At 40.5% G+C, this 13,281-nt stretch overlaps 1 protein-coding gene across 1 annotated transcript; it reads left to right on the top strand.

Moving 5' to 3' along the window:
• Nucleotides 1–302: 302 nt before the first annotated feature.
• fzd4 (frizzled class receptor 4) lies at nt 303–9,420 on the top strand. Its single transcript, XM_063907667.1, has 6 exons — nt 303–881; nt 3,902–4,039; nt 4,225–4,611; nt 5,172–5,317; nt 5,886–6,133; nt 6,274–9,420. Exons 1-6 carry the CDS (start codon nt 618–620, stop codon nt 6,690–6,692), a joined length of 1,602 nt encoding a protein of 533 aa, XP_063763737.1. The 5' UTR covers nt 303–617; the 3' UTR covers nt 6,693–9,420.
• The last annotated feature ends 3,861 nt before the right edge of the window (nt 9,421–13,281 follow it).

Here is a 13,281-nt window from a genome sequence, read left to right as displayed (position 1 = left end):
GATTTTCTCTGCAAGAGGAGTGTGGTAAAAGAAGAAAATAGTAGGAAAGAAGGAAAGTAAGATGAAGACAGAATAAGAGAAAATACTGACGGAAAGGAGAGGAGACTGAAAAGGGGAGAAGGGAGGAAAAGAGGGTCTCTCTCCTATTTTTCTCTTGGATCCCGCCCTCCTGGTCAGTGGTTGGTCACGGAAATCCAACTCCCGCGCAGCGATTGGTCGGCTCCCCTCTGGACGGGAATAACAGTCTCTCCTCACAGACACAATAAAGTTTAGAGCTGGACGCTTGCAGGGAGTACGCGCAAAACCAGACCGCTGTATCCCGAGGCTTCGCTTCACTTCTACGGAGTTATTAACGGAAAAACAACGCAAACGGACAACGGGATTTATCATAACGTAGTTTTTTTTTTATTGGAAATAGATTATACGTTCCGATATTGCAATGATTCCCATCTGTTTTCTGGATATTTTATTCAACTGAATGGCTCGGAATTGGATAATATAGCAAACCGCACGGACTACACGCGCTCCAATCTTCCTGGAGTCTTTACACCCAACTGTTGTGTTTAAGGAGGACATTTCCTGTGCCAACATTTACAGAAGGCAGCCGCTCAGTGACCATGCCCGGGATGATGGTGTGGTTCAGCGGGGCAGCACTGCTCCTCCTGTCCGGGCTCATGGGTCCGCTAGGGATGGTGCAGGCTTTTGGCGATGAGGTGGAGGAAATGACCTGCGACCCGATCCGGATAAGTATGTGCCAGGGTCTGGGTTACAACGTCACGAAGATGCCCAATATGGTCGGCAACGTGCTGCAGTCCGACGCCGAGCTGCAGCTGACCACGTTCACTCCACTCATACAGTACGGCTGCTCCAGTCAACTCAAGGTACTGGGAGGATGTGAGAAATGCATACTGATGTCAGAATAGAGCATGTTATTAAAAGCACTCAGGGAGGCTTGGGCAAATTTAGGAACACTGATCCAGGACTTTAAAAAGGCATGGCTGAGTCGAAATAGTCTGCTATATTTGTGTGTGGAGATGTTCAGAGATAGAGATGGGAAGATTGTGGTTCTATAGCACATGACAGGGAGCTAACAGCAATAGTGAATTGTTAGACTGATGGAGCCTGTGATAATGAGGAGAATTTGAATACAGGTTGGCCCCCACAAAGTTAAAATTAGCGGAAGGGTCCCTGATTTCATCCTTCCCTGCTGTTGCACCAGGCTGTCATGCTAATTACAATAAAAATGTCCCCTCTGTCTGTTGACATTTTGAGATCATGCCCCACACAGCAACAGCTGAGTCTTCCATGTTTTATACTTGTCTTCTTGTTAACAATGGTGCCCTCAGTGTGCTCAGACAAATGCTACTTGTTGCCTGATGCACCATGTAAGAAACAAATTGAATGATCCTCTTCCACATCTTTAAGATTTTACTTTAGATTATATTGGGAAAAACGAGATTCCACAAAGATCACATTGTCTATAGATGACATTTATTTTTGTATGTGTATCTCATGTATTTATTTTAAGATATCCCACATTTAAACATATATAATCATACCAAGATATCATACAGAGACATGAGATCCAATGTTTTCTCAGATATGTCTTTGTAAAGAAGTGTCCACTTTCCAGTCTGGAGATGTGTTAGATATCTATTACTACTTTTACAACCTATGCAGAGATTTGTGAGTGTGTGTGTGTGTGTGTGTGTGTGTGTGTGTGTGTGTGTGTGTGTGTGTGTGTGTGTGTGTGTGTGTGTGTGTGCACAGGTGTTTGGGGAAAGGGCCCAAAAATACTTTCCCATGCTAAATGAATAAAGTGCTTAAAGACATTTTTGTGACACAGCCAGACCGAACATGGAGCAACTGCAGCATAAAACTGTCCTCCAGCTGAAAATTGTCCCGTAACATTAGCTACCCCCCTCTCTTTTTCTCCCACACACACATGCGTGCGCTAAAGAGGGAGGAAAGGGGAAAGGGTAACCGTATCCCCCCAGCATTTGCTCTAATGGGAGGCTTCCTGACAAGTAACTGGAGCAGCTTTTAGCAGTGAAGTGACAGCACTCAGGTTACCAATGGACGGGGGAAACACCCAGAAAGTGATACATTGCTGTGCCTGGTATAACTGACTGTGAGAAATATCCAGCATGGTATTGCACCTAATTTAATACCTTCTGCTTTTGAACAAACCTTTTGTAAATGTACAATCACACAAACAAACCCTCCACTCGCACGCACATGGCAACTTTGTTAGGTTGTGAACTTAAGTTAATTGCAGTCAATCGAACAGCAGATTACTCAGGACAACTCTAATACTTGAGGTTCAGTTTGGGAACAAAGATTCTCTATTTGCGAGGAGAAACTTAATACTGTCCTCAGATCAGCCAGTCTGCTCTATTTACAATTGATAAAGTTGCTACTACAAAGATACTGATCAGAGAACATTGTAACAAATTGCGTTAAGAGCGAGTTCCCTCTGGCTTCGAAAGCTTATTTGACATACTTCCTCACAGTCAGCAACGCAGCTAAGATTCATTTATCATGGTTTATACTCATCAGTAAAAAGCAAGAGTTGTTTTGCGGAAACATGTTCAGCTGTTATAAAACTGAAAAGCTCATTTGGGCTTTCAGTTTTCAATTGTAATACTATAATATTTTATTATGGTTATATTTCTTTATAGCCCTAGTTATGGTGGTGCAGAGACGCCCACTGTTTTATGTTTACTTAGCAAATACATTCCCACTGAAAAAAAGTTGAATAATGTTTCTGTGTATTTATTTCCCAGCCTTGACTCTCTTCTTAGCTTCACTCAAGGTCTAGTTTGAGGTTTGGATTTCTCTAGCTGCAAGTCCAGGCACTTAGTTCTCATTATGGTCTGGTTAATATTTTGGTACTTCTGAAATGAAAAATGGCAGCAAACTCTCCACTTTTACATGTTTAAGTATTTAAAGCCAGCAATCACACTGTCCAAGTTCCTGGAGCGCATGTTTGTTTTCTTTACTTGAAGTGAGCAAATTGAAATGTTCTTTCTGCTTCTGTGTATTTTCATATGAAGAGCCTGGAAAAATGTTACACTGCGACTTCAAACACATTTCACTGTAAAAGCATGAAATTACCTAAAATTGCACACTTTTGTAACCGCAGAGTACTTACTCCTTCACATCACTACCATCAATCGAGTCAACTGTGACTTCAGACTGTTCACTATCTTTACAACCCTGACTGTACATATCTATTTCAAAAAACCATTGCCATGGGACGGCGAAAACTGAGCCTTGGATTAAGGGGGGATTCTGAAGCATTACATGGCACATGCCCTCAGTGTTGTCAAGTCCACAGATTGTTTTAAAGATGTAGAGTTGTATGTCTAACCTTGGAGCAGGTTAGTGTTGGCCTTGGTGTCGTGGAGTTTCTTTTTAAAAATAGAGACCCACCACTAGAAGAGCTGATGCAATGTACGGAGAGTGAAGACAAAGAAGGCAGCAGTATAGTAAATAATGCAAGTAGATGATCATCATGTGGAGTAATAGGTGTAGCCTTTAACCAGCTGTTATCATGATAGGCAACACAGTATACACTTCCAATTCCTCCTCCACTGTCATGATTCACTATTGCATCACGGTCAACTTTGCCAGAACAAAGTTTACAAAGCAGTTCACTGACATATGACACACTTGGATAACAAAAAAAATGTTTCTTGTATACTTTCATTGTAACTCTTGAATCGTTCCTTAAAACTGTTTTTTCTCTTTATAAACAACAGAACAGCTGTTATTCTCTACACAATATGATCAAACTAAGCTAATTTAATGGATTTTGCTCTGTAGTCTTAACTGTATGCAATGAGATGTCACTATGTGGCAAAATGTTGAATTTGTGATCTATTTTATTTTTCTCCAGTTCTTCCTGTGCTCAGTCTACGTGCCGATGTGCACTGACAAGGTTCCCTTCCCCATTGGTCCCTGTGGTAGCATGTGTCTGTCCGTCAAGAGAAAGTGCCTTCCGGTGCTTCACGAGTTTGGCTTCATATGGCCCGAGGTAATTTAAATCATCACAAAAACGTCCTGCATGTCTTCACAGATATAACTTAAGGATGTAGTTGTGTCATGTGGAAAATGGGAAATACTAAACCAAAGTCTTTGACAAAATGCTGTGAACAGTAAATATATATCACAGCCATAATAAGCAAACAAAATGACATTCAAACCATGTCTCTTCTCCAGGTGCTGAACTGCAGCCTCTTTCCACCACAAAATGACCACAACCACATGTGCATGGAGGGCCCGGGAGACGAGGACCCACCCTACCAGCCTGTTCGTATTCCTCCCCACCAGGAGGAGTGTCAGGCACTGGGTTCTGCACCTGACCAGTATACCTGGTTAAAACAGTCAGAAAGCTGTGCTCTCCAGTGTGGCTACGACAGCGGGCTGTACCGCAGGGGGGCCAAAGTCTTCACAGACGCCTGGATGGCGGTGTGGGCCGTGCTGTGCTTCCTGTCGACCACTCTGACGGTCCTGACCTTCCTGTTGGATTCACAGCGCTTCTCCTACCCTGAAAGGCCCATCATCTTCCTGTCTATGTGCTGTAATCTGTACAGCGTGGCCTACCTGGTAAGTGGGACGTTCAGTTTTATACTGGCCCATTGAAGTGGAGTGTTTTGAGAGAATAAATAACAATGAAGTTATGAAAACAACAATTAATAAAACACAATTTATATTTAGTAGCACATTTTAAATGGAATCATTTTGATATAAAAATGATATTGTATTTTTAAATGTTGGCATGATGGTATGTGGATAAATATGATACTAAGTGTTATCACATTTTATGGGAGCCTAGCAAGCAAATGTCTTCAGGGCTAGGACTTTTCAAACTTTGTCCAACAAATTAATTCAATAAAATCTAATAAAGCCAAAAAACATTCATCGAGGTCAAAACATTGAACCAATAATGAAATAAAAAGAAAAACGGGATGTTCTATTTGTATTATTGATCAGTAAATATCAATCAAGTAATGTTTTCCTACATGGACCAATTAGAATTACCGTCTGGTTATAATGGGAAAGCATCATATTGTGAATTTGTGTTTCTCCTTTAACAAGAAAAAAATCTAAACTTACGATAAACATAACCCCAACCCTTTTTCCTTCCCACTATCAATTTCCTGCAGGTACGTTTGACTCTGGGGAGAGAGCGTGTTTCCTGTGACCTGGATGCCACCGGAGTACCAATTCTCGTACAAGAAGGGTTAAAAAGCACTGGCTGTGCAATAGTTTTCCTTCTTCTCTACTTCTTTGGCATGGCTTCCTCACTCTGGTAAGTGAAAAAAACACAGAAACACACGCTTTTCATCCTATCAATCTTCTCGTCTTTGTCTCATTGTCATCAGCTGTTTTGAATGGACTTTAGTGGAACAATGGGAACACGAGACTTGCATCCTGTTTTCTTTAAAGTCCAACTATCCTGTCTCATAATCTCTGTACTAGATGGATTAATTTCCACACACAAAGGCTGCCTTTGTAAAAACAAATGCCACTTTTTGAGTTCACAGAGCACTTCATTTGCTGTCACAGCTTTTTCTCTTCCATTTCCCTCGTCTTCCTGTTTGTCCTCAGTGTTTCCTTTTGGAAGAGCAGCTTCACTGCCTATTTTAACATGGTCAAAACCCTCTGCTTATTCAGCACATTACTATCCCATGATGAGCTATTACTATGCAGGGCCAAGTTACATTTTGAGCAGTAAACTGTTGTCCAATGTTGCAACAGGATCTTATTTCCAGTCATTGGCTACCAAAATGAATGCTAGTTACGAAAGACAATCTGATAAATGTAAATAAGAGCAGTGTTTTTTCCCTCTTCACTCACTTTTCCTGCTCTCTCTTTAGGTGGGTGATCCTGACCCTCACTTGGTTCTTGGCTGCTGGATTGAAGTGGGGCCATGAGGCTATTGAAATGCACAGCTCATACTTCCACATCGCAGCGTGGGCAATCCCCGCCGTTAAAACCATCGTCATCCTCATAATGCGACTGGTGGATGCAGACGACCTAACTGGACTCTGTTACGTTGGCAACCAGCAGCAGGAAGCGCTCACCGGCTTTGTGGTGGCACCACTGGCCACATACCTTCTAATAGGTAATTACAACATGATAGTACAACTGTTTAAGAATTAACAGCATATACCTACATTGTACTTACTAAGAATTAAAACCTTTTTCAACTGTCATTGGGTTTTCACTTTCTGCTGGTCTAATATGACTCTTTTTGAACCTCAGGCACCCTGTTCATCTGTGCTGGCCTGGTGGCTCTTTTCAAGATCCGCTCCAATCTGCAGAAGGACGGCGCCAAAACAGACAAGCTAGAGCGTTTAATGGTGAAGATCGGAGTGTTTTCTGTTCTCTACACTGTTCCAGCATCGACCGTCATTGGCTGTTACCTCTACCAGCTTTCTCACTGGGGGGAGTTCAAGTCAAGCCCCCGGGACTCATATGTGGCTTCAGAGATGCTTCGAATCTTTATGTCACTGCTCGTGGGCATCACATCAGGCATGTGGATCTGGTCAGCAAAAACCCTCCACACCTGGCAGCGATGCACTGCCCGCCTCCTCAGGGACAGCAGGGCAAGCCGAGGGGGCAAAAGGGCACCGGGCGAGGGCTGGATCAAACCGGGGAAAGGCAACGAGACAGTGGTGTGAAATGACAGAAATAGAGGAAGGGACAGAAATTGACTTCTACATGCATCTCTGTCAATTGCAGAAACTGACTCTGTCAATGAAGAGGACAGAGAAAAGGAGATGAGAAGGAGTAGCAAGAGCTTTTCAAGGAAAGGCATTGGATGTAAAGGAATCGAAAAACAGCTTGCTGAGAGCATGCCCCTTTCTTTCAAACTGCCTCTAACCGGTGTTATGGAGGAGAAAAGTGGAGGATTGAGTCGTAAAAGTAGCAAGAGTAGCCTTTCTACCTCTGTTAGACTTGCTTTTCCCAGAGAGATAAATAAACCGGAAAAGGAAGGACAAAGAGAGAGAAAAAGGCAGAACGGTGGCAGCAAAATGCAATCCAGACACAGCGATAAGCTGCATAGCACCACGCCTGCCTCTCTTCCCTCCCTGAGCAAAAGAGACTGAACACAGTTAGCTTCATCCAATGTGTCTTTAGAGGGTCTTTTGAAGTTCTGAATATTACACTGGAGGGTCCTGGTGCAGACATTGTACCGATGAAAGTTGACGTTTTATAAGAGCACCTGACAACTTGAGTTCCTGTAGGGCATTTTTATGTCCATATGGGAAAATCTAAACTAAAATACCAGAACTACAGCTTCTAGAATATAACGAGAAAGTATAAAACATGGCCTTCAATCTGTGATTTGTTACATTTTTGTAAATTATTACCTTTTCTACAATATAAAACAGCAGGGGTTTTTATTGCTCAGAGTTCTTTGGGAAAGCAGCTTTGAGCTGTATTCACGCACTATAACTTTATACAATACGTGTCTGTGCTTGTCACAAGTGCATTACCAGGGATGGCAGTGATGTAATAGCAAATCATCACCCTACTAGCATGCAGACTTTAACACTTTGGTCAGTGTTTATTGTGAAGGCTTCAGAAAAATAACCTGTATGGTTTTATTCAAAATGTCTTTTCCCTTGCAAATATTGTAAAGGCAAAAGCAGACAGGGAAACATAATGTAGATCATTTTTTCTGAACGTGTTTTAGGTAAAGTCTGTGGTACCTATAAACACGTACCGCAAAGAATACTGGGAGGACCCCAGATGTGCCTTTTATTTACCCATAAATATGAAAGGTGTGTAGGCGTGTGTGTTTTACCTCAGTAATCTACGAAAAGCGCAGCTTGTTGCCACTAATAAGTGCCGTCTTTGTTGAAACCCTGTACTGCATATGCTCTTGAGTTACCACAAATGAGGGAAATGTAATTATTCCCTTCTTCATTTCCCTAGAACCTAGACAAGCTGAAGAGTGAGAGGTTATTAGACAATCACTTGCCAAAAGACACATTATGCAATAACAAAGAGCTATCACCGACACATGCATGTGCACAAAAACATTTATGCAGGTAAATACACACAGCAATCAGTTTCCACAAAATTCAACTGCCAGGAGCTGTTATTACTATCATAATAATAATAGCTATATCGAGACAATATCTGCCTCATTTTGTCTCTTTTCTTCCTGTCGGTCTTTTTGTCTATGTCTCTTTGGTCCGCGGCCTGCCTGCCTGTCTATTTTAACCTTGTCTATTGCATCATGGCTAATTTACCAGACAATCAAGTCATCCCTAGAAAGATGCTGTAAATTATATTTTAAATCTTCATGACTATTTGTTCATTGCCTGTAGTGGTGCATTTTCATGGTAATAGGCATCTCCCAACATTTGAACCTTGCAGTTCTTCTCTAAAATTGCTTATATTGCCAATTAAAGTAGTTGTTTCTGGTCTTACTGCTGGACTCACCAAAAATGTGCAACTGCTCCAGTGCACTGTGTATTTGCCTGACAATCTATCAAGCAAAGCTCTTGCGTTTCAGTGAGTCTTTGAATGTATAATACCGAATGTGGGCCGTGTGTCACGTTGCTTTCTACATTTAAGTAGAGACTAGAAAATGACTGGGCTGTTTAAATGTATATGGTAGGAATAAGTTGACATGTCAATTTAAACCAGTTAGTGCCTCACACACTCCTGTTGCAGGTATTTTTAAGATACTGTTTAAAATGGGATGGCGAAACAGTGTGTATTTCCATGGTCCCAAAATATGCTTCCTGTAACAGCACCCTTGTTGCATTTAAAGATACTTTTGGTTCTTTTGGAAAAACGTAGAAACCTGAATTACCAGTGTTTCTCAAACATTACATTTCCTAATTCAAACAATCATTACAGAGTGAATTAAAAGAAACCCCGACCACCTCCCCTCTGAGCAAATGCCGTTTCCCTCTGAAACTGGCTTAATGTTTTGGCTCTCAACCCAGGTATGACCATGCTGAGCTTCAGGTAACATTTCCAAACAACCACTGTGCCTTGAAACATGCCGAGTGTAATGAAGATTGAGAACCACTGGTATAACAGATGTGTTAATGCTTTTCGGGACGCCCAGATATGTGTTATTGTTAAAAATCAGTTCACCAACAGTGATGGTAGGCCTCAAAGGTCTAGACTGTTTTGTTTGTGTAGAAATCTCATTGTTGTGATGATGTCATCAATGTATTATTAAGAAATTGCTAATTTATCCTTGTAAAAAGTGACTTTTTTTTTAAACTTAACTGTAACTTCACTGTTATTTAAAACACTTTTGTATCAGAAGATGATGATGATGAATAAAAACGTTTTGGTTTCCTGGATAACTGTCATACAAGACAAAGAACAGCAGTGAATTCACACATTTGCTTGATAACTTTGTTTGTAAAACCATAAAAGATGAACTATCTGCTAACTGACTAAATTATGAATAACTAATTGGTTTGGGTCTAAATAGAATTAACATCCAGTATCGTTGATTCATTAACAATTACAATGAATCAACAAGTAAGTTCAGTAGTAGGGCTACAACGCATGTGTTCATTTAATGGGTTGAACAATGCTGCCACCTCTTGTCTGGTAATGAAACAAATTAGGCATTTTTGCTTTATCAGCTAGGAACTTTCTCTATACAGCAGCAACTCCGGTTAGATCTTTCTTGCATTTCTTTTTAACGGTTTCTTTGGCTTAGGCTGAGAAATGCTTCATAACCACTAAACTTGTTTGAATCCACAATGGAAACACAGTCATTACTGTGTAAACATGACTGTGCCATCCATCACATCTCATTAGCTATGGACTTGCAACATCCCCTACACACACACGCTAACTCACTTAAGGTATACAAAGACACTCTCACAGTAACACACACACGCTTCACAATTAGTTGAAATTTGGGTTTTACAATTATACTCAATGAAAGCTAGACTCTAATTTCCCAAAGCAGGTGTAAAATTGCATCAGGAAAAACTGATTAATTCTGGGCATGCTTACAGTGTGTGTGTGTGTGTTGTGTGTGTGTGTGTGTGTGTGTGTGTGTGTGTGTGTTTTTACAGAAAGAAGGAGAGAGAAAGAAACAGATTCCAAATATCTAAGTCTGCAGCTCCAATTTCCTTCCTGTAATTTACTATGAGTGAATTGAGTGTTTGTTTAAGAACTCGCTCAAAAGCCTGAGGTAAAAGGAAAGTGACAGCATCTACTGCTCTATTGTTTCCAGATGGTGCTTTACTAACAGACGCACACACGCACACACACACACACTTTACATGCACAAGCAGGCATGTTCTAAACTAAAATTCAAATTCACACACGGACAGAGAGGTGGAGTTGAATTAGAATTTTTTACAACCTCCTAAATGTTGGTATATTAATATTGTAATGAATATAAATCATATTGCCTGCTGCTTGCTTGTGTGTGTGTGTGTGTGTGTGTGTGTGTGTGTGTGTGTGTGTGTGTGTGTGTGTGTGTGTGTGTGTGTGTGTGTGTCACAGCTCATTTTATATCCATGTTTCTATTTCTGTGGTTATTTAGAGATTTAGTAACCCGTCACACATCTTTCGCAGCTAACAGCTCACCCTCAAAGCTGATTTTCCAACCATAAAAATAACAGAATACTCTACTTCTACTACTTCTAGCTTTAATTATTACTCACATCTGGCAGATTTACAGTATTACTTTGGGATATTCACTGCTGCAGTTCCACTTGCACACATGCACACCAAGTAACACAAACATGTTGTTATTCCCTATTCCCTTATTCCCTTTTTACCATGCTGAAATGCAATAGGAGCCTAGTTTGTGTGTGTGTGTGTGTGTGTGTGTGTGTGTGTGTGTGTGTGTGTGTGTGTGTGTGTGTGTGTGTGTGTGTGTGTGTGTGCGAGCGAGTGAGCGTGCGTGCGTGCGTGTGAGAGACAGACAGACAGAAGTAAGGAAAGACTTTGGAAAAGAAAGTGACTGAAAGAGCGAAAGATGAGCTGAAATAAGCAGCGGAAAAAATCAGTAGAAAGAAAAAAAGTTAACTAAGATTTGGAGACCAAAATAGAGAGGAGAAAGAAAGTATGAGAGATTGAGCGTGAGGAAGGGGAAAGTGAGATCTGTCATCCTCCAACAGCAGAATTCTGCAGCTGTTCCCTCTCAGCAATGTTGAAATCGTTTTCCCATTCTGCTCAGCGTCTCCTATGCATGAATAGTTTTGAGTAATGGCCACCACTAGGGATTCTGGGTGACGTGGTTGTCTTTCCCCGAGAGCCAATTTGGTACAAGAAGGATTTGCAAATCCTGGTTCTTCGGCCAAACAAGTAACGAGTTGAGAGTGCAAGCCAAAAGGCTGGCCAAGATGGGATCGGAGAATTATCCACATCAGGCTGTAACAGAGAGCGCTTTATACATGGTATGGGGTGTGGGATTTCATTTTACAGAAATGTGTTCTGCATGACAGGGCTTATTATGTATTATGTTTTTATATGGTAAACCAATTGAGAATGCAAAAACAACAAGGAAGGTGTTTGGAAGTGTTGATTGATAAAATAGTTGCGTAGATTTACATTGAAAAGGCCTAGGCATGTGTTTATTGTTTGCTGATTTATGGTTAAGATGTTTTCCTCACAAAGTATACATATCTAATAAACTCAAAAATCAATATTGGACTAAACTTTGTATTTACAGAGGACAATTTGATGCTGTCAAGGTTACACCCAGACATCTATGGTTACATCACAACATAACAGTGCTTTTTGTCCCCGCTAGATGTCACTCTATGTCCAGACCACACCATTAAATGCACATTGTGGTGAATCAAGAATGCATGTAGGATATATCTGACCCAAGAAATAAATTCACACATTACTAGAAAGTCTTTTTTTCCTGATGTTTTTTTAGGCTAGAGATCATCATCTGTACTGATTTGACAGAAGAGAAGCCTAATCTGATATAGGAAATAATATAAAAGAAATCTGTGAGAACAAAACCCAGTTTTAATTATATCATGTATGATTTTCTATTATTTTTATACCGTCATCATTGTTTTGGAATCTTGTACATTTACCAAAGTGCTGTACTTAAATTCAATGTTATGCTACTTGACATTTACATTTTTCTGTCTACCACTCTTTATTTCTGAATTTCTTGCTAATAACACAGATTATATTTCTGTGTTTCTTCACTAATCATCACAGATGTAGTAACTCATTACTCTGCAGCATAAGACCTATAGTCAGTAAGATGGATGTGGAGCTATTTGGCTAATTTCATAATGTTGTCATACCTAAATAATCATTTTGAAGTGTGTGTTGTTCTGCCACAATAGGAACAATAAACTAACAGAAGGATGAGAGAAATGTTGATCATGCACAGTTCGTACACGCCCACACAGTCCTGAGAGTCTTAACTAGGTAACATGAGTAAAACCACACTGTGTGGGGGGACTATGGGTTGGGCTTAAAGGGACTCAACAGTATGTCGTTGTCAGAGATATATATATATGTGTATAAATTACATGATCACTATTATAAAATAATATGTGTTCATCTATCTCATGAGGTACATGAAGAGCACTCAGGGGTGCAAATCATTGTACTGTTGGAGGTTAAGCAAATGTGGTAACAATAAATAAATGCGGTACCTTCCGGGAGAAAGGCAGAGTGATTCCATGTTATTCCATGTTATATCAGCAGGACATTTGTCAACTTTAGAAATGTCAACCGGTCAATACATTCTCCTTCAGAGAGAGAGAGAGAAGCAAAAGAGAGACTGAGTGGGAGATAGAGAGGAGGAGCAAAGTAAAGAGAAGGGAAATGAGAAAGAGAGAGTGGCAGTGTTGTGTGGTTATGGATAAAAGTCTGAGACAAACATTGAAGCAAGCGTCTAACAAGCGGAACATAAATTATTCCTTTGTTTTTCCTCAATCAGAAAGTCAGTTTGGCAGGCCAATTGACTGGAAATGACTCATACAAACATAATCTATCTCCAAGAGCCTGTCTGGGTTTGTTTCCTTTGTTTCTATGCTCAGATAGTACAGAAAATAAAAGGCATAGAAAGACCTGGATGCTCTGGTATAGTAGGTCAGGTTGTTAAAGTCACGTTTACTCCATTTTCCATTGGTTTGTTTTAACAGAAGTCAGTCAGTCTTATCACTTCTTCCAATGGCCTGCTGTCCACCTAACCCTGAGCCCTAATGTGAAGCATTGCTATCTTAAATGTAACCATGACATTACACACTTGAAAGCTTCACTACTTTTATTAAATGTAGGGCAATTTGG

The sequence above is a fragment of the Eleginops maclovinus genome, chromosome 18 (genome assembly GCF_036324505.1).
Source record: "Eleginops maclovinus isolate JMC-PN-2008 ecotype Puerto Natales chromosome 18, JC_Emac_rtc_rv5, whole genome shotgun sequence".
Lineage (NCBI taxonomy): Eukaryota > Metazoa > Chordata > Actinopteri > Perciformes > Eleginopidae > Eleginops > Eleginops maclovinus.
The sequence above is the reverse complement of the archived record's forward strand: the minus strand, read 5'-3'. Positions and strand labels throughout refer to the sequence as shown.